Source organism: Narcine bancroftii, unplaced genomic scaffold (assembly GCF_036971445.1).
Source record: "Narcine bancroftii isolate sNarBan1 unplaced genomic scaffold, sNarBan1.hap1 Scaffold_104, whole genome shotgun sequence".
Classification (NCBI taxonomy): Eukaryota; Metazoa; Chordata; class Chondrichthyes; order Torpediniformes; family Narcinidae; genus Narcine; species Narcine bancroftii.
Window position 1 is genome coordinate 599,408 of NW_027211818.1, and position 26,984 is coordinate 626,391.

Below are 26,984 nucleotides of genomic sequence, written 5' to 3' on the forward strand. Positions count from 1 at the left end.
CCATGTTCATAATTTTAGATCAATTTTCCCATCTCTCACAATCCTCACTTTTCTTTTAGATCAGTAATACTGATCTTTCACCATGATCAGTGTTACTGATCTTTGGTTACTAGTGTCAGTGTGACTGATCCCCCCCCCCCCCTTCCTCACTTTTCTTTTAGATCAGTAATACTGATCTTTCACCATGATCAGTGTTACTGATCTTTGGTTACTAGTGTCAGTGTGACTGATCCCCCCCCCCACCCCTTCCTCACTTTTCTTTTAGATCAGTAATACTGATCTTTCAAGTGTAAGGTGTAGTTTTACCCAGCTGGTCAATAACCGAAATGTAACACCTGTGTAAAGTCTTTAGGTAGGGGAGCACCATGAAAGTCAGAGTAGCGAGTCCAGCTGCTTATTAGGGTTGTGAGTATCAGGCTCCAGTTCTCAGTAAAGAGTCTAGTCCATCCCACATCAGTCCGAAGTTGCCACGTCTGGACATGGGCATGGGCAGATTCACGTTGAAACATTGAAGCAGTGTCTTTGAACCACCCGACTTTTGTAAGCGTTGTCCTGACGAAGTCTGTGAGAGACGCTGCCTTCAGCAGCGAACGAGTAGCAGTAGTCAGGCGGTTCCGTTGAATTGTGGCTAGTATCTGATGTCCTCTTCAGCCCCGAACCCTAGGGCCACCGATCTCCGAAGGCTGTCTGGAGCCTGATATTAAAGTGTCAAGCAGCTCACGTTGTTGGTAACTGGTGCTCCCCTTCACAGGGTGATGAAAAGAGACCAAGCTGGGGGGGGATTGTTTCTTGTGATTTAACTGTGTGTTGCAGCTTGTCTGCTAACATTAGCATGGGTATCATTGAACTTGTGAGTTGCAGCCTGTCTGTGTACATTAGCATATGTATTAACTCTCTCTCTCTGCTACATGTACAATCCTGACTACCATTCTGTCTGTCTTTGTCCCACCATGTCCTTTGTGCTATCGCCTCAAAACTTCTGTCTTTAATACCTGTGTAGGCTAAGAAACAAATTAGATGTACTCCACTAAAGCTGTTCAGTTCCCCTGGTCCGTATTGGAATCCCTTGTTAACCCATATCCCACTATGACTATACATTAAATCTATGCCCTGTCTACATTCTAAAGGAGCACAATTGTAACCTCTGCTGCCCCTATTCCAGGAGGACTTAAAACATAGCGAGTAATGAAGTGACATAAACAGTTAACAAACAATACCCCAATAAATGAATAAACAGTTAAAAAAATAAACAGTTAAAAATACAACAATAAATGTATAAACAGTTAAAAAATACAACAATAAATGTAACATTACGGCACGTTGTCACGGCGCAGTGTAAGTTTCAGGTCTGAAGGATGAGGAACTGCACGCCAGGTTGAGGGTTGAATCTGTGTGTCGTGATGTTGTGGTTCAGAAGCTGGTTTAATTCTTTGAATGTGGGTCCAGCCTTTCTCTCTTGTTCTTACTGCGGTGTCTGTAATTAAAAGTACACAGCAGGGACCATCCCAGGCAGGTTTTAGTTGATCCTCTTGCCATGCTTTTACATATAACCAATCACTAGATTTTAATAAAATGAATAACAATCTGACTTTCCTTTGTGTTAGTGTAAAAATTGTAAAATGAAACACAAACCATATTTGCATGGGTTTTGAATATGTTAGACCTTATTAAAATGCAGTTGGAGCTGCTTGTCTGTATGGGGCACAACCCTCCAATTTGTTAGAGTACATAACAGACATTGTAGCACAAGAGCCTCTGCAAGAGAACTTGAAACATATTCAACCTTTAGTTCTGCCTTAAGTAAAATGCCTTGTGCCACAGCTCACAACCATATTCCATATAATAACCATATAGCAATAACAGTACTGAAACAGGCCATATTGGCCCTTCTAGTCCGCACCGATTTACATGAAACTCCAACTAGTTCCACCTACCTACTCCCTGACCATAACCCTCCAACCCCCTCACATCCATCTACTCATCACTGCCACTGTAATATAGTTGAACTAACCGCTGCACTACCCAAAGTGAGACAAGAGCCCATGCATTTTCTGACTAAAGGTCACAAGTGCAGCCAACAGATTACTTCAAGGCATTTTCAGCCTTGCTCCTCTGTGCAGCCATGTAATCTTTGAGAAGAGGCAAACATAACCAAGGGCATTAAAAGGGTAAAAATCTGGCAATTTTCTCTCCACAGAGAGCATTGGGGAGCCTGGAACCGATTGTTGATTTTGTAAAATGAAGTTGAACAGGCTTGTACACATTTTCAGACTGCTTGTGCAGTGAGTGCCATACACCATGGTCTCCTGATTCATTGGTGAGGAGGTGATCAGTAAGATGCAGCAGTGGAAGCGCTTGCTCAAAGGCTGGAGGAAAATTAGACTTAGACCTGGATTTGTCAGAATGATAAGAGTTTATCTAAAGCTGGCTGTAGATAGAAGAACATCACAGGTGCTCCTCAATTTACGATAGGGTTGCGTTCCAGCAGACCCAGCTTAAGTTGAAAAAAAATCTTAATTGGAGAGGTACCTTGTCTAACATTAACAGCACTGTATCAGTCCTCATACTGATCTCACTACCCTGCTCTCTCCCAACAGTCCCTGTAAGCTTTCCGAAAATGTGATTAACCAACGAGGCTACAAAAAATTCACCTTAGAGAAATTATCAAAGTTTATTGGAAAAATCAATGATGCTTGTGATGACCTTTAACACATTATATGAAAGTAAATGACAGTCATGCTATTGTGTCATCGTAAAATCATAAGTAGGGGAGCACCTGTATTACCTTTCATATTTTTCCAATGTTGATTGCACACACAATCATTTAAGTACCGGCTAGTTTCTATAATATTGCACTTAAAGTTTAGCTGCATGAATCCTGGAGCTTGTGGAGTCATTAGTGAATCAAGAAATATTGGTGCCATGGCAATTTCTCTGTACCATGCCAATTTCCCAGTCCTGAAGCCGGGATGTAGTGAATAGTATCAGGTACAAGATCTGTGAGTAATTAATGCTATTATTCCTATGCGCCCAATTGTTCTGAACAATGCCACCAATTTAAATCATATTCCACCTATTGCAGTACTCACACACCACCATAGACCAGTTCGCAGGTTTATTTCTCCATTAAGCTGAATCCAGTCGCGCAGGGTTTACCTCCGTGATTATTTACAATGTAACTTCCACACTACCGGATTTAAATATAAACCTGATGAATGGGGAAAGTTATCATGAATTAAATAACAGCGGCAATACAGAGAAATTGTGCCGAGGCATTAATTTCACTCCGGAGGAAAATGCACCAGAGAAATGAATGATTAAACTTATAGGAATCCCCATAGGAATCCCCAGAGGTATCTTTATTCTCCAGAGGTGGGTGATCTTTAAACTCACGGACCTTGACTGCTGAATGTGTAGAACAAATGTACTAAATCTATTGATAGGGCTCCATTCCTCTAACTGCAAGAGAGGTGCCTGGAGCCTCAATTTCAAGTGCCACAGTGCACTTAAAGGGACATGCACACTCCCCCTTCAACTGGCTGATCCAGCCACTTTACACATCAGATCCTTTCTTTATCTCACATACACTTAAAGTTAAGATGTATAGAACTCACCCTATTTGCGCAAACATTTCTCCCTGCAAATGTTATAACATCACTCAGCTCTCAGGTACTCCCTGTGCAAAATCACATTTGAATACAATTTATTTCATGAATTGGAATTAACTGGTAGTTAAATTCGCTAATTCTACAGTATTGAAAAACGATCATTTATGACATTTAATTTTTAGCATGAATTTTAATCAATATTGGTCAGTGACTGAAGTGGGAAGTCGTGATTTATGAAATTATCTCTGGTCTCTACTCTCCCACTCCCGACGCTTCTCCCAACATTGAGGAGCTGGCACACAGTCCCTGCCTTTTTCATGTTACTCATCTACTATTCCTTTAACTGCTTGCATCAAAATGTTAGCCTTTGCTTTCTGCTTATCCTCAGATGTCTGGACAAATGCTTTTTGTGTGATCTGTAGAAGCTGGGTTATTCCCTGCTCATGCCAATTTTCTGTCTTTTGTAATTTTCTCCTAATGTCTGGGGCTGAGTTGGTAACAAAACCTGTTAGTACCAATTGTTCCCCTGCTGGGGATTCTATGTCGAGACCCCCATATAATATATATATTTGGTCCCAAAAATTGGTCTAACTGTTCGGCACATCCCTGGGGATCTTCTATCAGGGAGATTAATTCTTTCTTGAAATTACGTACTTCAGTGCTGGTCAGGGGCACATTTACGAACCCCAGACCTTCTCCCACGGGAACCTCCCGCAGGGGTCGCATCCAGCTAATTTCTGGTTTCTTAGATTTGTGTTCCTGTTCCCTGAGAAGTGAATCGCAGGGTTCTGCCACTTCTTCCTGAGGGATCTCACGCTGTTCTGAATTACAATGTTCTACCTCTACTGTCAACGGAGGTGGTAATCGAGCGCTTTGTGAGCGAGTCACCATACCACTCCGGTTCTCCTCTTTCTTCTCTAGTGGTGGGGGAGGAGGGGGAGGTGCAGAAGGGTAGGTCATAGGAGGGGAAGGAAAGATAGGAGCCGGCATAGGAGGAACATAAGGTGGAGGGAGGGAATGTAACACATCCCAACCCTGTGATTCAGGGACAAAAGGTTCCTCCTCTCTCTTATCACTGAATTCTTTCTCATTCAAAACCAGTTGTTCAATGGGTCCCTTGAGCCAGCAGGCTGCATATTCCCTGCTCTCAACATTGTCTTTCTGGTTTTGATAGAGCCAGATGTTCAAAGCTTGACACATCCATTCATCCTCGGATCCGAACTTTGGCCAGTACACGGAGCTCCCTTTAACCGGGTATTTAACCCATTCAATACAACAATACCCGACCATTGTCAGTTTGTCTTTCCCACGGGTCTTTCCCGTGCCCCACTCAGATAACATCAACCCAAGCGGGCTGTACGTAGCTATCTGGTGTTCACATCCTGAACCAGGACTCTCTTCCTTGCTACTCATTATTCCCATACTTATAAACAAGTAAAATTACTCTTACCGTGTTCCAGTAGCAATGCTCTAGCGCGCTTCCTTCCGTCGTTTGTTCTCAATGCCTCTTCTCGGATATCACTCGCTTCTTCCACTGACCAGCCACCCGTCGCTTGTGAGTCCAGCTGAATCAGCCGGGGTGCACCTACTCTCGTCGTCGGGGTACTCTGTCAGTGGAGGGAGTGTGATCCCGGACGAGCCCCCATTTGTTAGAAATTAAAGTACCTTTAAAGAAATTGCTCGAGAAAAAAATTGAGAACAAAGAACATTTATTACAACAACAATGCAAAGTTGGGTGCTTCCCCTTACCCTGGGAATACGCACACATACTGGGGCTCACCCAACTTTTATACAGTCAATTTCAGTATCAGAGTGCCCTCCCCCTTAAATTCTTCTGCCCCCTGGATGGGTTTGGCATAGGTAATCCTTCCTGCCTACGTGCAGTTTCAGTACACTTGGAGGACCAGGGGGTATCCTGTGGGTGCCCCATCATGTCATTGTCCTTATTCACACCTTCCTGATTCTCGGGGCTACAATCTCTTGGTATGCGGAGTTGACTCATTCTATCTAGGGTTGGCTAATTTCATATGTATAAATCTGTGTATGGTTAGCTAATTAGATATGTAGGACTTGGTACTTCTGTCCAGGGCTAGGAGACCTTTATCTGATCCAGACTACCTCAACTTCCTACATTCTATTGTTCCTTACCACTCCTTTTCTTAGTCTTATGGTGGCTCTTGTCACAAAGACTAGAAGATTCTTATGTTAATCGTGCTGACTCTGCTTTCCTGCATCCTAACCCCCAAGCTTATCCTGTTTGTACTGGTTACAGCCATTAACTGATGAATTTTAGTTTCTTCCATGTTCATAATTTTAGATCAATTTTCCCATCTCTCACACTACCCTAACCTAGGGGAAGGAGTGGTAGGGGAATGGGGGTAGGAGAAAGGGGGTAATGGAAGTGGGGTGAGTAAGGGGTAGGCTTGGGGGTGTGGGTATGGGATAGGGGTAAGGGGTATGTTTTGAGGAAGGAGTTAGGTGTAGGGGATAGGGGTAGGGTTTAGGCTTGAGTTGGATGAGAGTAAGGGCAAGGACCGGGATAGAGGTAACATTGTGAGAGATGAGGAAACTTGACATAAAATATGAAAGATGGGGAAACTAGTGCAGACATGTGGAGTGATGGATTAAACCAGTATGAACAGGCTAAGCATGGAAATTAGAATGCAGGAAGCAGAGTCAGCCTCTGTCAGGTAAGAATCTTCTAGTCTTTTCGACAGGATCAGTGAGCCCACCGTATGAATAAGATAAGGAGAGGTAAGGAATAATAGAATGTAGGAAGTAGAGGTCGTCTGGATGAGATAAGGGTCTCCTAGCCCTAGACAGAAGTACCAAGTTCTACATATATAATTAGTTAACCTTACATAGATTTACAAAGTTATACATATTAAATTAGTCAACCCTAGACAGGATTAGCGAACTCTGCATATGAAGGGACTGTAGCTCCGAGAATCAGGAAGGTGTGAATAAGGACAATAACATGATGAGACACTGACAGGATACTCCAAGTGCACAGAAACAGCACGTAGGCAGGCAGGATTGCCTTATGCCAAACCCATCCAGGGGGCAGAAGAATGTAAGGGGGAGGGTATTCCTATACTGAAATTCACTGTATAAAAGTTGGGTGAGCCCCAGTGTGTGTGTGTATTCCCAGGATAAGGGGAAGCACACAACTTTGCATTGTTGTTATAATAAATGTTCTTTGTTCTCAATTTTTGTCTCGAGCAATTTCTGTTAAGGTACTTCTATTTCTAACAACATCATGGTTATGGTTAGGAGACATGGGCTAGGATTAGGTCTAGGTTTAGGGTTAGGTTTAGAGTTCAGGGAAGTGGGTTTGTATTAGGTTTAGGGGAAGGGGGTAGGAGTAGGAGGTAGAGGTGGGGTGAGTGTTTGGGGTAGAGGAAGGTGGGTAGTATTAGGGTTGGGGTTAGGGGACGGAGTAGGGGTAGAGATAGAGTTAGGGGATGGGGTAGGGGTAGAGTTAAGGGACGTGGAGTAGTGATAGGGGGTATCGGTAGTGTTAAGGTTAGGGTTTGTTAGGGGTTAGAGTTAGGAGTAGGAGAATGGGAAGAGGGAGAGGAACCGGGAGGTGAGCGGGGGAAGGAAATGGGGAGGGGAATTGGGAGGGGAATGTAATGGAAGATTTAAACCGTGTTTTTTTTTTTACTTTTGCAACCTTTGCTTCTGCAAGGCTGAGAACCTGCTTGTTTTTTTTAGTATCTGCAGACTTAAGCTAAATTCCACCGAGGGGCCAGAGATGCAGTTATCTGACAAAAGGACATCTGTAGACCAAGAACATTTAATCTTCCTGCTTGTTTTGGTCACAGACTGTCAGAGGCCTAGCCTTGATGCAAAATAACCATTGTATTCAAAGTGATAAGCTGAAAATTATGTTATTTGCTAGAAGCCTAGCATGCTAGCTTGCTCGCTTATCTTTCTTACTGTGCTGGGAATAGGTGCTTGGGTAAGCAGTTTTTGGGTAATATAAGCCATGGTCCCGCTGCTGAAGAGAGAGACTCTCCGAGAGGTGGCAACGTCTTTCAGCAAGAAGAACTTCTAGAGTCCAGCTAACGTCCCGGTCGAGGGAGGTGGAGAAGCTGCTATCGGTTCCCCGACAACCTATGACACGTGTGCAGTCATTGCCTTGCTTTGGCAGTTGGGACCAGTCCAGGCGTTGATAAGTATAATTGGGAAGGGCTTGCATAATTTAGTTTGAAATCAGCTTTTGAATTTGTAATAAACATTTGTTTAAACTGAACTGCTCTCAGTGTGGGTGTCTATTTTCTTATGGTAGCTCAAACACTGTGACCAATCTCAAACGAACAAAGTGAGAGGTACAAGTTTACCCAGGACAGGGAACAGGGTGGAGGAAAGGGGAGGTGAATGGAGGAAGGTATCTCTACCCCCTCCCTTCCCCACCCATTCCCCTACATTATCCCTGCTTCTCCTCTCCTCCTTCTAGCAGAAGTCGGGCCTCATTCCAGCCAGAATCTCCCTGTGGTTTCAGAGCCTCCGTTTCAGAAAGTGCCTTCGATGCTTGCTGCTGGACAGACATCTTGTCTCTTGATTCATTCTGTACCATTATTATTAAATTAAAAAATGGTTGGGTTTTTTAAGCTTGAACTCAAAATGCTGGTCCAGATAGACAACACAGAAACAGGCCCTTCAGCCCCTCTCTCCTGCTGGCTGAGCTGTTGTAATCAGTCCATATTCCTCTCCCCCTTTTCATTCTTTGCTCCCAGCCAGCTCATGTTGCCTTGTCAATCTCATGGCCTGTGGGAGGAAGCTGCCTGGCTGTCCCGATTTTTTTCCTCCATATCTCCTTCCTGATGGCAGGGGGACAAAGAGGCTCTGTGCTGGATATCTATTTACAAATCCCATCCTTGCAAACAATCAAGGGTCCCTTGCCTTGAGGTTCCACCCATGTTGCCTCTCCCTCAGCACTCTCTCGTCAGAATACTACTGCACCCTCCTTCCCCTCCTCTCCCAGGTCTCAGTAACCCGCTGACAATTCCAGTCAGCTGCCATGTCTATACCCTGCCCCACCTAAACCGATGGATCGATCCGCACCTTCTCCCCTCAAGAGTTCGAGGAATCCATTCTCTCACAATGTCCTGCTATCGAATGCCCTGCATCCTCCTTCCCACTTAGTTCTGACGTCTGTGGTGGGTAAGTTAATGGTAAGTGTTCTGAGGGATGGCATTTACAAATATTTGGAAAAACAGGGATTGATAGGTAGTAGTCAGCATGGTTTTGACAGGGGTAGATCATGCTTAACAAACCTTATAGAGTTTTTCTAGGGGGTTACAAAAAAGGTTGATGAAGGGAAAGCTGTGGATGTTGTCTACTTAGACTTTAGTAATGCTTTTGACAAAGTTCCCCACAGGAGGTTAGGTGAAAAGGTAGAGGCATTAGGTATAAATAAGGAGGTAGTGAAATGGATTCAGCAATGGTTGGATGGGAAGTGTCATAGAGTAGTGGTAGAAAATTGTTTGTCAAATTGGAGGCCGGTGACTAGTGGAGTTCCTCAGGCATCGGTCCTGGGTCCACTATTGTTTGTTATATATATTAAAGATCTGGAAGAAGGGGTGGTGAATTGGATAAGTAAGTTTGCAGATGATATAAAGATTAGTGGTATTGTGGACAGTGAGGAAGATTACCATAGCTTAAAAAGAGATGTAGGAAAGCTAGAGGAATGAGCTGAGAAATGGCTGATGGAATTTAATACAGTTAAGTGTGAAGTGTTGCATTTTGGAAAGGCAAATCTAAATAGGTCATATACATTGAATGGTAGACAATTGAGGAGAGCAGAGCAACAAAGGGATTTAGGAGTTATGGTAAATAGTACCCTCAAAGTTGATACTCGGGTAGATAGAGTGGTGAAGAAGGCATTTGGAATGTTGGCCTTCATAAATTGGAGTATTGAATTCAAGAGTTAGGAAGTTATGATGAAATTGTACAAAGCATTGGTGAGGCCAAGTTTGGAATACTGTGTGCAGTTTTGGTCACCAAATTATAGGAAGGATATAAACAAAATAGAGAGAGTGCAGAGAAGGTTCACGAGAATGTTGACAGGATGTCAGGGTTTGAGTTACAGAGAAAGGTTGAGCAGCCTGAGGCTTTTTTCTCTGGAGCATAGAAGATTGAAGGGGGGATTGATGGAGGTGTTCAAGATTTTAAAAGGGACAGAGTCAACATGGATAGACTTTTTCAATTAAGAGTGGGAGATATTCAAACCAGAGGCCATGGTTTGAGTTGAATGGGGAAAATTATATGGGGAATATGAGAGGGAAATTTCTTCATGCAAAGGGTGGTTGGGATGTGGAATAAGCTTTCGGCGGAGGTGGTTGAAGCAGGGACATTATTTACATTTAAGGAAAGACTGGATGATGACTTGGAGGGTATGGACCAGGTGCTGGTCAGTGGAACTAGGAGGGTGGAGATTTTGTTCCGGCATGGATTAGTAGGGCCACACTGGCCTTTTGTGTGCTTTATATGGTTATATGGTTATATAGCAATGAGAGGTTTAACAGTGTTGTATGATAAAATGTGTCAGATAATGTTTCATGAGGTTCACAGTGGGGGGAAGCTTTAATGCTGATGTACAGTGCATGGAGACAGATTTATGACACCCGGATCACAGTGGGGAGGTTTATCAGTGATGTATAATAAACTCGGGCATATACTGTTTTAATGAATTCACAGAGGGGAGAAGGTTTAAGTGTGATGTATGGGAGACTGAGACGGATGCTGTGAAACCGGGTTCACATTAGTGAGAAGGTTTAACAGTCAGGTTCAATTAACTGTGGCTGGTACTGTGACACCAGGTTCACAGTGCGGAAGAGGTGTAAAGGTGACACGCTATACAATGTTGCAGATACAGAGACATAGAGTAAACAGTGGGGAGAAATTTTAATGGTGTTTTCTCGAGACTGAGGCAGATATTATTTCACTGGGTTCACAGAAGGGAGGTTTAATGGTGATGTATGGTTGACTGAGGTAGATACTGTGACACCAGGTTCACAGTGGGGAGAAGGTTTAACAGTGATGTACAACGAACTCTGGCACAAAATGTGACACAGGTTCACAGAGGTGAGAAGGTTTAATGGTGATACACGGGAGACTAAGGCAGATACTGTGACACTGGGTTCACAGTGTGGAGAAGGTTTAAAAGTGATGTACATTAAACTGGGTCAGATAAAGTGACACCGCATTCACAGTAGTGAGAAGGATTAACAGTGATGTATGGTAAACTTTGGCAGATACCATGAAAATTAGTTCACAGAAGAGAGAAGGTTTAAAACAGATGTGCGAACGGTGCTATACAGAAGAATGAGGAAGATACTGTGTGACTGGTTTCACAGCAGTAATTAGTAGGTTTAACAGTGATGTACAATAAACTACAGCAGATGCTGTGGCATCAGGTCATCAGTGGGGAAAAGGTTTAACGGTGATGTACAATATAATGTGGTAAATACTGTGACACTGGATTAACAGTTGAGAGATAGATCAACAGTGATGTACGGTAGACTGAGACAGATACTGTGACACTAGGTTCACACTGGAGAGGAGGTTCATCAGAGATGTACGATAAACTGTGGCAGATACTGTAACACCAGGTTCACAGCAATGAGAAAGTTTATCAATGATGTACAATAAACTGTGGTGGATAATGTGACACCAGGTTCACAGTGGGGAGAATGTTTAACAGTGATGTACAGTAGATTGAGGCAGGTAATCAGACACCGAGATCACAGTAATGAGATGGTTTAACGGTGAGGTACAGCAGACTGAGGCAGATACTGTGACACCTGGTTTCCAGCAGTAGTGAGAAAGTTTAACATTGATGAACAATATAGCAGATGCTGTGGCACTAGGTTAACAGTGGAAAGAAGTTCTAATGGTGATATACTGTAGACTGATGCAGATACGGTGACACTGGGTTTGTAGTGGGCAGAAGTTTTGTCAGTGATGTTCGATAGAGTAAGGCAGATTCTTTGATGCCAGGTTAACAGTTTTGAGAATGTTTAACAGTGTACGATAAATTGTGTCAGATACTGTGAAACCAGGTTCACAATGGGAAAAGGGTTAATTGAGATATACGGGAGATATATGGTAGACTGAGGCAGATACTGTGACGCCGTGTTCACAGTGAGGAGAAGGTTTAACGGTGATGTACGATAAACACTGGCAGAAACTTTGACAAATGGTTCACATTGGGGATAAGGTTTAATGGTGATGTATGGTAAATTGAGATAGATACTGTGACACCAGGTGCACAGTGGGGAATAAGGTTTAACAGTGATGTACGGTAGACTGAGACAGATACTGTGACACTGTGTTCACAGTGGGGAGAAGATTTAATGATGATATATGGTGAATTGAGGTAGATACCATGACTCTAGGTGCACAGTGCGGAGAAGGTTTAATGGTGATGTACGATAAACTGTGGTAGGGACAGTAAAACCAGCCTCACAGTGGGGAAAAGGTTTACTGGTGATGTACGAGAAACTGAGGCAGATGCTATGACACTGACGGGGTTGACGTTGGGGAGAACGTTTAACAGTTATGTATGATAAACTGTGGCAGAGAAAGTGACACTGTTTTCACTGTTGGGAGAATGTTTAATGGTGATGTACGATAGACGTACGCAGATACTCTGACACCAGCTTCACTGGGGGGAGAATTTTATCGGTGATGTACGGTGGACTGAGATAGATACTGAGACAATGGGTTCACGGGAGTGAAAATGTTTAACATTAATGTACGATAAACTGTGTCAGATACTGTGACACCAGGTTCACAGTGAGGAGAATGTTTAACGAGATGTACAATAAACTGTGGCATATAATGTGACACTGAGTTCACAGTGTGGAGAACGTTTAATGCTGATGTCCAGTAGACTGGGACAGAAACTGTGACACCGGTTTCAGAGCAGTGAAAAGGTTTAACAGTGATGTATAAATAAACTCTGGCATATACAGGATCACAGTGGGGAGAATGTTTAATGGTGATAGATGGGAGACTGAGGCAGATACTGTTACATCAGGTTCACAGTGGAGAGAAAGTCTATGGGTGATGTAAGGTATATTCAGGCGGATATTGTGACTCCAGGTTCACAGTGGGGAGAAGGTTTAAGTGTCCTGTATGGGAGACTGAGGCAGATACTGTGACACTGCGTTCAAAGTGGAGAGAATGTTTAACATTGATGGAGGATAAATTGTGGCAGATCGGGTGACACCGGTTTCTCAGTTGAGAGAAGGTTTTATGGTGATGTTCGGTAGACTGAGGCATATACTGTGACACTGTGTTCACAGTAGGGAGTTGTGTCAGTGATGTACGATAAACTGTGGTAGATACTGTGGACACCGGGTTCACAGTGGGTTGAAGCTTTAACGGTGATGTATGGAGGTGTGACAAGGATAATGTGACACCATTTTACATTAGTGAGAAGGTTTAACAGTCAGGTTCAATGAACTGTGGCAGGTACTGTGACACCCGGTTTACAGTACTGAGAAGGTTTTAAAGTGATATACGATAAACTGTGGCAGATATTGTGAAACCAGGCTCACAGTGGGAAGAAGGTTTAAAAGTGATGCATATAACACTATTGCAGATACATTTACACCAGGTTCACAGTAGGGAGGAGATTTAAGGGTGATGTATGGGAGACTGAGGTAGATGCAGTGACACCAGGTTTACAGTGGGCAGAATGTTAAACGGTGATGGACGGTAGACTGAGACAAATACTATTACACCAGGTTCACAGGGGGGAGAAAGTTTAACGTTGATGTCCGATAGACAGAGACAGAATCTATGAGACAGGATTTAGATTCATGAGAAGGTTTAACAGTCAGGTTCAATGAACTGTGGCAGGTACTGTGACACCAGGTTTACAGTACTGAGAAGGTTTAAAAGTGATGTACGATAAACTGTGGCAGATACTGTGAAACGGGGTTCAGAGTGGGAAGAATGCTGAAGGTGGTGTACAGTTAACTTTGACAGATACTTCTGACACCGGATTCACTGTCGTGAGAAGGTTTAACAGTGATGTACAATAAATTCTCGTCTATACTGTGATATCAGGTTCATATTGGGGAGAAGGATTAATGGTGATATACGGTAGAGGGAGGCAGATACTGTGACACCAGGCTCATTGCATTGTTCATTTATCTTAATTACAACATCTAATTTATATGCTCCATTTTGTTGTGGCAACTCCCAAACATTCCATAAACTTCTATTCTAATCAGATTTTGTTCATTTAAATAGGTCACCACTAAAAGCCCAAATCGTTTGGTCTCTTAAGTACACTGCACAAAATTAAATTCTTTACCTGGGTTTGGTTCAACGGCACTTCAGTCTGCTTCATTATTTTTTCAGTCCCTTGTTTTGTGCTTTCTGCTTTGCCCAGCCGATACGCCAAATGGGCATCCAACTCTGTCTTCTCAGCTTGACCCAACGTCTCCTCTGTAAACTTAAGGAAACCAAGGAGACCAAAGTTAACATTTTCACATTTGCATTTTCAAAAACAAAAATGACGCTGTGATTTGCAGTTTCACATCATAATCCCACTTGCTAAACTTGCAAGCAACTGCACCGCATCCTACAGCTGGAAAATTGCAAGCGAACTGCTTGGTTAAAGCAAAGAATCCACCCAGACACCCCATTAAAGGCCTCCAAGTTAACAACAGATAGCAACCTGAAAGTTAAATGCAAAGATTTGTATCAGGAAGATTAATGGGCTTTAAAAAAAAAAATCATTTCCACTATTGAAAGAAAACTCCTCAGGGAAAACCAGGCTCTTGTTGAACAATTCCTGTTGTATTCCTCAAAATGCTTTGAATCTTGATTTCAAGCAGAGTCATTTGGTGAGATTTTTGGTCTAGAACAAACCCTGCACACACACTCCCTTAAATACCTGCAAAGTCCTGGTTCAGCTCTGTTCCATGCTAAAGCTATCAGAGCTTTTCTGAAGAGATAGCGGACTTCAGATGCTGGTACATTGAGTCACAAAAACACTAATGCTTCCCTGAACAACACACCTCTCTCTGAAAACCAACAAAAAACTTCCCAGTGGTAATCATTCACATTTTGAGCACCAAAATCTGGTGAACTTGATAAATGTTAAATTCTGTGCACAGTATAAGAATGGCCTGCAAACAGTGGACTTGGAGGAATGAGAAGTGAGATTGGACTGTGAACCAAAGAACTTTTCTGAACTTACACACACATTACACACACGTCCACTTAGAATTAGAAGGGGGGTAAGTTAGATAAAGTAAGTTAAAATAGTAAAATAGTGATAAGTTAAAGTGTTATCTGTTTTCATGTTTAAAGATAATTAAAATCAGCTTTTGTTTAAGTAACCATTTGTCTTGGTGAATATCTATTGCTGCTGGGTTTTGGGATCCTCTGGTCTCGTAACACAGAACCAAGCTTCAGAACAACCCTCATTCTTTAGGTTATGATAATAGTCCATTAATGGGCTAGAATTATAGGCCAGAATTTATTGTACATCACTGTGAATTGACTCTTCAATAATTTTTGTAAATATCAGCAAGACATAATATCATTTCACTGTTGTGTTTGTGTCGTTAGAGAATTGCCTTCCCATTCAATCAGGTTTAGAGTTTTGGGTGCCGTATTTGAGAAAAGATGTGCTGGTGTTGGAGAAGGTCAGAGATGATTTACTGGAACGATATCAGGAATGAAAGGGTTAGTGCATGAGGAAAAATTGTCGACTCTTCGACTGTACTAGTTGGAATACAGAAGGATAAGGGGGACCTCAGAGGCATTTCAAATGCTGGAAGGCCTGGACAGAGTACATATGGCAAAGATGTTTCCCATGGTAGGAGATTCTAGGACAGGAGAGAATAATTTCAGGATAAAAGGGTGTCAATTTAAAACAGATGTGGCAAAATTGATTTTGTCATTTGGTTGTGAATCTGTGGAACTGAGGTCATTGGGTGTATTTAAAGCAGAGATTGACAGGTAGTTGATTAGTCAAGGAACCAAAGGTAATGGGGAGAGAGCTGGGGAGTGGGGGTGAGTGGAAGAATGGTGGAGCAGACTCAATATGCCTACTTTTCCCCTTTATCTTGTGATCTATATCCTGTGAAAGACCTAGACAACCCTCCTCTTGTATTCCATTTTCAGAAAAAAGTCTGCATCATGAGTTTACATCACGTGAACCCATTTCTGATTGAATCCCATGTTACATGTGACCCAAACCAAATTCTGCATTCAGAGGATTGCAGCTTCCTCATTTTAAACATTGTTATCGAGCAGCTCAAATGAGATTTCTTGCTTCTTTTTGTGAAAGGGAAAAATTGCCTTTAAAATGTATAAAATAGGAGAGAGAAAGGCAGAAGAATTTATATACAAGTGGGAATTGAAAAAGATACACCATTGTTGAAACATTTGATTAATATATGGATTAAAATAAATGATGAAATTGGTGTAAGTGGATGTACATCACCCAGAATGGCTTTGATTCAAAATCCTCGTATCTTTTTCAAAGGATCATCAATTTCTGGACAGCTGGTTTCGTAAGAGGATTATAAATGTTGAAGATTGTTATGAAAGGAGTCAATTAATGTTATTTGAGCAACTGAGAAATAAATATCGTATAACTCATTGCAATCATTTTTGCTATTTCCAACTTAGAGCATATTTGAAGGATAAGTTGGGACCAACCATGTTGTATTGAAATAGAAATTCCTTATAAAGAGGAATTGTTAAAAAGTTTACTTCTATGATGTCCTCTTGATTACAAGTAGGAACTTTTAAATGAGGAGTTCATAAGTATAGACAAATGTGGGAAATGGATCTGAATATTGTAGTTGATTGGCAAATATGGGCAGATCCATATAAGTTTCTCAATGTTTGACACAAATTAGTTCAGCATAATTGTTTTTACATTAGTAATGTAGCAAATGTCAGCAAGGATTTATCTGAAAGCTGCATCTGGAGTCAGTTGACTCAGGCAGTTGGATTTGAAAAGCTCGACAGGAAGCTGATTTGGCAACAGAGATCACTTGATCCAGGGGAGTTGTATTAATTCACTTCAACTCAGCAGTCTGGAACTATTGACCAGAGTTCCACACTGCAGCAGTGAGGAAGGAATTCACAACTCGTTTTTCTTCTACAGTTACTTCTTACACCAGAGAAATTGAATAGAATAAAATCAGAATTATCAGATCGATGTTTGAAGTGTGGTGAAGATGTAGCAACTTTCTTGCATTCAACTTAGCTTTGTCCTAATGCAAGATCTTTTTGGTGAGAATTACAAATTTTTTGGAACAAGTTACAGTTGTTTATCTGCAAAATCCAACATTATTTTTATTAGTAATATTGAGGGAATAAGGCCCAAATTAAAACTAGTAATATATCAATTGAAATTTGTTAAATTAGCATTAGCAGGGATGTGGAAATGTATTGAACTTACTCGGAAATCAGATAAATTTTTAGGGATGCCAAGATGACATGCAAAATTTCAAAATTGTCTTCCTTTAGAAAAAATTACATAGAGCTTAAGAAATATATACTCTATGCTTTTGAAAATTTGGCACATGAATATTCAAATATTAGGCTTCAATTTGTAATAATGCCCTTTCCATCCCTCCACACATGTGAGATTCTCCTCTAAGATGTAAATTTTTTAATTAGGTGTGTTAGATTTCCTTGCCACCGCGAACTTTGGGGAAGTAGAGGACTAGCACAGGGCACAAGAAAACATGAAGACCACACCCCATCAACATTTGAGAAGCAGAGGATTCAATACACGGGTCAGTGACCATGGAAGCAGACCAGTGAGGGGTTCTGCAACTGAAGGACCAACATAGGTGACAGGCTGTTGGTAACTTGAGGCTGTGGGCTTCTGGACAAAGAACCTACACTACACTGTGGATTGCTAAATACTGGTTGGAAATTGGCTAAATGGGTGTCAGGTATCAGACCTGGGATAAGAGTGGGTCCTAATGGGTTCCTAATCGTGTCAGAATATCAAAATTGGAGCTAACATTGCCAATGACTTGGATTGGTCTGTGAGCATTGAAAGAGAATCCACAGACCCTCAGTGACTTGGCCCAGGGTTTGGGGTAGTGGGGGGGGGGGGCAGGAGAGCATGACTGTGTGTTTTGCTAAATAATTTCAAAAGTAGGTGTAAATGGATTATTGTTTTTAAAGCAACAAATACATGGACTCAGAAGTTTTCTGTTCTAAGAAGGTCATGTGCTTTTGCAAGCAGAGAGGAGACACCAAATAGGCTTTTTTTCTAAAAGAGAGAGAGAGTGAGATGGCAAGCTGGCATCTTGTTGAAACCCCATTTTGAAGATGGGTTGTGAGTTCTCAGTTCAGCCTGTTGAAAAACCTTGTTTTACATACAAGAGGAAATGGCTGGCTAGAAATAGTGTTTCACTTGAAATAAGGGAAACAAAAAGAACTCAATGGTGACCTGCAGAAGAGGTTATCATTTGGAAAACCCTGATGGGGCAAGTTTCTTTGGCAAGACACCAAAGTGGCTGATCAGAGGGAATCAGTTTTGTGTGTCCAATGAGCAAGAAATCCCTTTCTGAAACCAACAAGAGCCTTCCTGGAGGGTAACCATTTACTTTTAAGCACCAGATCTTGGTGAAAAGTCATAAATGTTGAATTCTGTGCACAGTATAAGAATTAATAGATACCGGTGAACTTGTAGGAGTGTCAAAGAACTTTATACACTTTAAATACACCTGCGTTCAGAATTAGGAGGGGTTAATGTTAGGCAGTTACATTAATAGTGATAAGTTAAAGGTTGATTGTTTTTTTTGTTTAAAGAAAATTAAAAATTACGTTTGCTTAAGTATCCATTTGTCTTGGTGATTTTCTATTGCTGCTAGGTTTTGGGGTCCCCTGGGCCTGTAACAGTCCCAAGATGAAGTCTTCTACTCCAGAACACACAAAATGTCTTATTTCTTCAATAAATGCAAATTCCCCCATACTGTCATTGAAAAAGCCTGCACCTATATCTCCAATTCTCTTTCTGCCCTTACCCCACCTCCTCTCCGGCACAACAAGGACAGAATCACACAGGTTTCTCACTTACCACCCATCAGCTGCCACATCTGACACGTTATCCTTGGAAACTTCCAACTTCAGCACCATCCTCTAACCTGCAACATCTAACCCGCTCCACTCATATCAACTTTTCACAGGGGCACATCTTTCTGTGACTCCCTCGACGGCACTACCCTCTCCAACCACCACCATCTCATGCACTCCCCATTGGAACTGTAGAAATTGCCAAACTTGTCCCTACATCTCCTCTCACCTCCATCCAAGGCCACAATCAGACCTTCCAGTTGAGGCAGAGTTTCACATGAACCCCATCCATCCTAATCTCCTACATTTGGATGACTCAGTTGACCTCGATATCAGCAAGACCAAATACAGACTGGGTGGCCATTCTGCTAAACACCTGGGCTCTGTGGATCTAAACTTGAGCTTCCTGTGACCTACCATATCAATTCTCGAACCCTTCCAGCAACATGTCCGTTAGCCCCATCCCTCACCAGGGTGAGGGCAAACAATCTTAAAGAAAACACATTATATTCCTCCTGGGCAGCCTTAAACTCTATAGCATGAACACGAATGTTTCTAATTTTAAGCAGCCACTCACGTCTGTCTGATTTCACTGTTTCCACCTCTTGATCTACTACCCATTTGAATATATTTACTCCTTTAAGGTAGAAGAGTTGAAAGTGGTGTTTTCCCCATATAGTTTACCATTGAACAACTGGCAAAATTAAGTGGCAGTTGTTGCAGAATGAATGGTGTTATTGTTCAAAATCTGCCTGTGGTCGAAAGTATTCTTGGACTGAATAGACATCTGGGCCAAATGGCTGTTTTAGGACAATCTGTACATGATTGTACATCCTAAAGTACAATGACTACTTCTATCCACTAAAGATTGTTAAAGAGCAAGAATAGTCAATACAATCACATAAAATTCTTATCCACACAGCACACGTATTACTACACCAAACAATCACTCCTCCTTATTGGTCAGGAAGGGCCTACACTTCCCAAGGAGGCTGAGGAGGTCAAGGCCAACGCCTCTCATCCTGAGATTTTACAGGAGCGCAGTTGAGTCTCCTGTCTGGCTAAACCTTTGGATGGTCTAGTAGCTGTAAAGCATCAGTCAGGAATGATGCAAAGAGTTGTGAGGATCACTGGGGTGTCCCTTCCTTCTGTAGATGACATTTACTGGGAGTGTTGTTCAAATAGGGCTCAAGGCATTATGAGTTTGCTGCCAATCCACAGGACCACAGGTTTAAATTAAGCCCTGAGAGTGTCCCACGCCTTTCGGCAGGAGAATCCACAGATCAATGTGCCATTCCTCAGCACACAGCACCACGCGTGGGCAGTTAGGGTAGTGAATTAAATGAATTAGTTCCAAGCTATCTGTCTTATGACTTCACGCGCATGCCAAAGAACCTTGCCCACTCGGCCCACAAGACAACTGCTACATCCCCCCCACAGAACCGTCACCAGAAACTAAAACACCCGCTGTCTTGCTGACCATGGATCCGTTATTTTGCTGAAGGCAAAAATGAGTGGCTGGTGGTCTGTGAACACAGTGAAATGCCGACCCTCCAAAACAAATTGGAAGTGCCGTGTGGCTCGATACAATGCACGATATTTCATCTCCAATGGCCATAAAGGACGGCTAAAGAATGTGAGATGTTGGCAATGGCCCTCGATGTACTGTTTTGGAGGTATTGAAATTCGGAGAGATAATACCGGGAAATTCATTGTGCAGGGCAGCGTAGGCATCTTTGTGCAGGGTCTGGACCCCGAGATGGAAACTCTCCCTTTGCTGCAGACCAGTGGGTATGTTTGAAAAGTGGTAGCGTGAACTAATTTCCTCCACTTCACGTCTACTAGCAAGTCATGGGACCTTAAAAAATCTGCACCCATAATGGGTTGTGCAATGGAAGCCAATACGCACTTCCAATGGAATGTCACACCTCCTATCCCAAACATGACCCGTCATGTGCCAAAGCAGGGACTTATCGTCCCATTTGCTGTTTGAAGAGCCAGGTGTTGTTATTGATGTGGTTTATATTTCAAAATAGGTTGGGTGGGAGCAAACGGACCTCAGCACTTGTGTCTACAAGAAAAATGTCATCTTGAAGATAAAATAGGCCCATTCTTGTACCAGCTGCCGAAGCCAATAATAGAAGCTGGTTTTTCATTTCCTGCCTTTCTTCTGTAATAGGTACATGGCAGGACACATTTATGGGCATTTTCTCCCCAATGGCGATGGTAAAAACACCATTCTTGCCGCCCGACAGCGTGTTCATCCTTCTTTGACAGAAATGCTTTTCGAGGGAGGCAGTGTGGGTAAAACTAAAAAATAAGAAGGGTGAGGTTATTATTATAAGGGTATATTATAGGCCGCCAAATGGGAAGAGGGAACTAGAAGAGCAAATGTGCAATGAAGTAGCTGAGATGCCCAACAGGAATAGGCTGGTGTTGGTTCGGGAAAAAGAAAGAGCCCCATTGAAAGTTGTCTCATATCGACCAATTTCTTTTTTAAATGTAGATTATAAGATAGTAGCTAATAGACTTGCAAAGTATTTGACACGTTTAATACGTTGATCAAGCAGGTTTCATTAAGAATAGATTTTCTTCTGAAAATATTGTTTGACTTTTGACGTTGATTAATGTGTCAAGACATTGTTTGTATCAATCAGTGATAGTGGCATTAGATGCGGAAAAAGCCTTTGATCGAGTTGAAAGGTATTTTTTATTTAAAATACTTGAAAGGTTTAAGTTTGGACCTTTTTTACCTTTTTTGGGCTAAAGCCTTGTATAAAAATCCTTTGGCGAGTATGGTGACGAATGGACAAATTTCAGATACGTTTAATTTAACACGCTCCACAAGGCAATGCTGTCCTTTGTCGCCATTGGTGATAGAACCGGTAGCCCAGGCTAAAAGATAAAATGATAAAATTAGTGGGATTAAAATAAATGAAGAGGAATGTAAGATTCATTTGTTTGCAGATGACGTACTAATATATTTAACAAATCCTCAGCAATCATTATGACATCTGCAAACCTGTTTGGTACAATATGGAGAAATGTCTGCTTATAAGGTTAATTGGGATAAGAGGTACATATTATCAATTACAGAGGAAGATTATACTGCTGGTAAACAGATTACACAGCTTAGATGGACTAAGAAAATTAAATATTTATGGGTATTGGTTGATGCAGCTTATCAATATTTGTGTACGTTGAATTATGTTTTACTAAAGACAAAAATTAAAGCTGATTTAATTAAAAGGAAAGGTCTTCCTTTGACATAAATGACACATGTGAAGTGTGTTAAAATGAATATTTTTCCTTGTATTCAATATCTTTTTCAATCAATTCCATATTCACTTCCAAACATATTTTTTTAAAGAGTTATGCAGCAATCAGAATATTTTTATAGAAAAGTATATTGACTAGAGTATTATTGCAAACATTGACAGGGAAATATGCTTTGAGATGACAATGGCCTCATGTTCAGAATTATTCATTAAACTATTAGTTAATTATCAGTTAACATAACATAACATAACAATTACAGCACGGAAACAGGCCATTAGGCCCTTCTAGTCCGCACCGAACCAAACACCCCTTTCTAGTCCCACCTCCCTGCACAATGCCCATAACCCTCCATCTTCTTCTCATCCATATACCTGTCCAACCTTTTCTTAAATAATACAATTGACTCCGTCGCCACTATTTCTCCCGGAAGATCATTCCACACAGCTACCACTCTCTGAGTAAAGAAGTTCCCCCTCATGTTACCTCTAAACCTCTGCCCCTTAATTCTTAACTCATGTCCTCTTGTTTTAATCTTTCCTCCTCTTAACGGAAATAGTCTATCCACATCCATTCTGTCTATCCCTTTCATAATCTTAAATACTTCTATCAAATCCCCTCTCAACCTTCTATGCTCCAAAGAATAAAGACCCAATCTGTCCAATCTCTCCCCATACTCCAGATGCTTAAACCCAGGCAACATTCTGGTAAAACTTCTCTGCACTCTCTCCACTCTGTTTATATCCTTCCTATAATTAGGCGACCAGAACTGCACAGTGAACTCCAAATTAGGCCGCACCAACGTCTTATACAATCTCAACATCACCTCCCAACTCCTATATTCAATGCAATGATTGATAAAGGCCAGCATACTAAAAGCCTTCTTCACCACCCTATTCACGTGAGTTTCTACCTTCAGGGAACGATGTACCGTTACTCCTAAATCTTTCTGCTCTTCTGTATTCCTCAATGCTCTCCCATTTACCACATATGTCCTATTCTGATTCTTCTTACCAAAATGAAGCACCTCACACTTATCAGCATTAAATTCCATCTGCCATTTTTCAGCCCACTTTTCTAAGCAGCCCAAATCCCTCTGCAATCCTTGAAAACCTTCTTCATTATCCACTATTCCACCTATCTTAGTATCGTCTGCATATTTACTAATCCAATTCACCACCCCATCATTTAGATCATTAATGTATATAACGAACAACAATGGGCCCAATACAGATCCTTGAGGCACACCACTGGTCACCGGCCTCCAACCTGACAGACAATTATCCACTACCACTCTCTGGCCTCTCCCTTTCAGCCAATGTTCAATCCATTTGACTATCTTAAAATTTATACCTAAAGACTGCACCTTCCTAACTAACCTTCCATGTGGTACCTTATCGAAGGCCTTACTGAAGTCCATATAGACAACATCCACTACGCTACGCTCATCCACATTCCTAGTCACCTCTTCAAAAAATTCAATCAGATTGGTCAAACATGACCTTCCTCCCACAAATCCATGTTGAGTGCTCCTGATCAGACCCTGTCTATCCAGATGTTTATAAGTACTATCTCTAAGAATTTTCTCCATTAATTTACCTACCACAGACATCAAACTTACAGGCCGATAGTTGCCAGGCTTCCTCCTTGAACCCTTTTTAAATAACGGAACCACATGCGCAATGCGCCAATCCTCCGGCACTATCCCCATATCTAATGACATTTGGAAAATTACCGCCAGAGCCTCTGCTATTTCCTCCTTCACTTCTCTCAATGTCCTGGGGAAGATCCCGTCTGGTCCCGGAGACTTATCCACCTTTATATTCTTCAAAAGCCTTAAAACTACACCTTTTGTAATCTCTATATTCCCCATATTTACCCAATTTGCTTTTTTTATCCCACATCTCCCAATATCCTTCTCCTTAGTGAATACCGAAGAAAAGAAACTGTTCAATATCTCCCCCATTTCTCTAGGCTCCACACACAGTTTTCCACTCTGATTTTCTAAGGGACCAATTTTGTCTCTAGCTTTCCTCTTACCATTAACATATTTGTAGAACTCTTTTGGATTAGTTTTCACCCTGCTTGCCATAGTTTTCTCGTACCTTCTTTTAGCTTTCCTAATTCCTCTCTTAAGATTCCTCTTACATTCAATGTATCTTTCAAACATCTCCTTAACTCCATGCTTCTTATATCTAATGTACGCCTCCCTTTTTCTTCGAACCAAGTTTCCAATATTCCTTGAAAACCACGGCTCTCTCAAACCTTTTGCCCCTCCTTTTAACCTAACAGGAACATAAAGCTTTTGCACTCTCAAAATCTGATCTTTAAAAGACTTCCATCTCTCTACTACATCCTGCCCATAAAACAAATTGTCCCAATGCACACCCTGCAAGTCCTTTCGCATCTCCTCAAATCTAGCTTTTCCCCAATCAAAAACCTCAATCCTTGACCCTGATTTCTCTCTTTCCATAATGACATTGAAGCTGATGGCATTATGATCACTGGACCCGAAGTGCTCGCCAACACTAACCTCCGTCACTTGACCCATCCCATTTGCCAACAGTAGATCTAACACTGCTCCTTCTCTGGTCGGCACCTCTACATATTGTTGTAAAAAACTATCTTGCACACATTTCACAAACTCTAACCCATCCATTCCTTTCACAGAATGTGTTTCCCAATCTATATGTGGAAAATTAAAATCTCCCATAATTACAACCCTGTGCTTATCACAAATATCTACTATCTCCCTACAAATTTGCTCCTCTAGGTCTCGGTCCCCTCCGGGTGGTCTATAATACACCCCTACAAGTGTAACCTCTCCTTTCCTACTCCTCAGTTCCACCCAAATAGCCTCCGTGGATGTGCCCTCTAATCTATCCTTCCTAGGCACCGCTGTAATATTTTCCCTGACAAGCAATGCAACCCCACCTCCTCTTGCCCCTCCGACTCTATCACACCTAAAAAAACGAAACCCAGGGATATTCAGTTGCCAATCACATCCCTCCTGCAACCATGTCTCACTAATCGCTACCACATCATACTTTCAAGTATCAATCCACACCTTCAGCTCATCCACCTTTTTTACAATACTCCTGGCATTAAAATATATGAATTTCAGGGATTTCCCAATTTTTAATCCCTGTTTTCCCTCATCTTTAAGAACAACATTATTTACTTTTCCTGCCAATTGCCCTTCATCTTCTTCCAGAGCATTTCCCTTCTCTATCACCTGCCCATCCATATTCAAATACTTACTACAAACTTTCTTTGTTTGCATTCTAACCTTCTCCTTACTGCTCTGTACTATTTTGCTCCCTCCCCCCAATCATTCTAGTTTAAAGGATCCTGAGTAGCCCTAGCAAATACCTCTGCCAGGATTCTGGTCCCCCTGGGATTTAAGTGTAACCCGTCCTTACTGTACAGGTCACATCTCCCCCAAAAAAGGTCCCAGTTATCCAGAAACTTAAAACCCTGCCCCTTACTCCACCCCTTCAGCCACGTGTTAATCCTCCACCTCATTCTATTTCTATTCACACTGTCACGTGGCACAGGGAGTAATCCAGAGATTACCCCCTTTGCGGTCCTTCTTTTTAACTCCTTACCTAACTGCCTGTACTCACTTTTTAGGACCTCTTCTCTAATTCTCCCTATGTCATTGGTACCTACATGTACCACGACCTCTGGCTCCTGTCCCTCCCACTTTAGGATATCTGGGACACGAGCAGCAACATCTCGGACCCTGGCACCAGGGAGGCAAACCACCATCTGGTTCTCCTTGCTGCGTCCGCAGAATCCCCTATCCGTCCTCTTAACTATGGAGTCTCCTACCACAATTGCCCTCCTCTTCCTTTCCCTCCCTTTCTGAGCTACAGGGGCTGACCTCGTGCCGGAGGCACAGCCACTGTCACTCCCCCCAACCTTGATGTCCCCCTCAACAGTGCTCAAAGAGGCATACTTATTGCTGAGGGTTACATTCACAGGGCTCCTCTCTGGCACCTTACGTTCTTTTGTCCCTCTCCTAACAGTTACCCACCTTTCATCCTCCCGTGGCCCTGGCGTGACCACCTGGCTGTAACTCCTGTCTATGACTTCCTCTGTTTCCCTAACCAGCCTGAGGTCATCGAGCTGTAGCTCTAGTTCCCTAACACGGTCCCTGAGAATCTGCAGCTCGACACACCTAGTGCAGATATGGACATCCGGGAGTCTGGAAGACTCCAGGACCTCCCACATCCGGCACTCCCGACAACACACAGCCTTAACACTCATCCCTTACCCCAATGAAGTAGTAATAAAGACTATCTTAGCTTTCTCTCCGCCTGCTTTCGCCGAAGCCTGAGGAGCCAAAGCCTGGAAGTCCCACTCCTTCACTGTGCCACTCACTCGCTGGGCCGCTCGCTGTCCCTCTTATTTATTGGCCTTTTACCAATTAACCCCTACACACTCTCCTGTACGCTCGCTCGACCAATGGCCGCCTCCGACGCCGACTCCTCCCCGCAGACCCTGGTAAGAGACTTTTAAAAAAGTTTTCTTACCTGCCCCGGACTCTTTTCTTTTCTGTCCTTCTCCTCTCTCCTTTTCTCTCCTTTTCTCTTCTCTCCTCTCCTCTCCCCTCCCTACTGCTAGGCTCTGTCCCCAGTACGAGTCTTTAAAAAGACCTTATCTTCCCGTCACACTCTCCTGTACGCTCGCTCAACCAATGGCCGCCTCCGACGCCGACTCCTCCCCGCAGACCCTGGTAAGAGACTTTTAAAAAAGTTTTCTTACCTGCCGCAGACTCTTTTCTTTTCTGTCCTTCTCCTCTCTCCTTTTCTCTCCTTTTCTCTTCTCTCCTCTCCTCTCCTCTCCCTACTATGAACTAACGACTGAACCAGAGCTCGGTTAAGCTTTATTCTTATGCTGTGTAATAAACTGATTCTCCTATCACTTCATTTAACGAGCATGCTGGACTCAGACGACACATAGACTAAATTAAGGGTAGGGTAAAGCCAGAGTCCGACAGATGGAAGCAGA

At 42.3% G+C, this 26,984-nt stretch overlaps 1 protein-coding gene across 2 annotated transcripts; it reads right to left on the reverse strand.

Moving 5' to 3' along the window:
- Positions 1-252: 252 nt before the first annotated feature.
- Positions 253-26,984, reverse strand: LOC138750186 (uncharacterized). 2 transcript variants are annotated; one of them, XR_011349139.1, is made up of 5 exons: positions 26,739-26,984; positions 21,446-21,587; positions 13,945-14,085; positions 3,615-3,676; positions 253-1,474 (listed from the first exon to the last, which is right to left on the reverse strand). XR_011349139.1 is itself a non-coding variant. In XM_069912331.1 (2 exons), exon 1 carries the CDS (start codon positions 5,028-5,030, stop codon positions 4,083-4,085), a length of 948 nt encoding a protein of 315 aa, XP_069768432.1. In that variant the 5' UTR covers positions 5,031-5,275; the 3' UTR covers positions 253-1,474; positions 3,615-4,082. The 2 variants fall into 2 exon arrangements, 1 of the variants encoding a protein (XP_069768432.1); XM_069912331.1 differs by lacking the exons at positions 13,945-14,085; positions 21,446-21,587; positions 26,739-26,984 and having other exon boundaries at positions 3,615-5,275.

Bases quoted from the DNA above. Each gene is read 5' to 3' on its own strand.
- LOC138750186 (XM_069912331.1), bottom strand. From the start codon at position 5,030: ATGGGAATAATGAGTAGCAAGGAAGAGAGTCCTGGTTCAGGATGTGAA.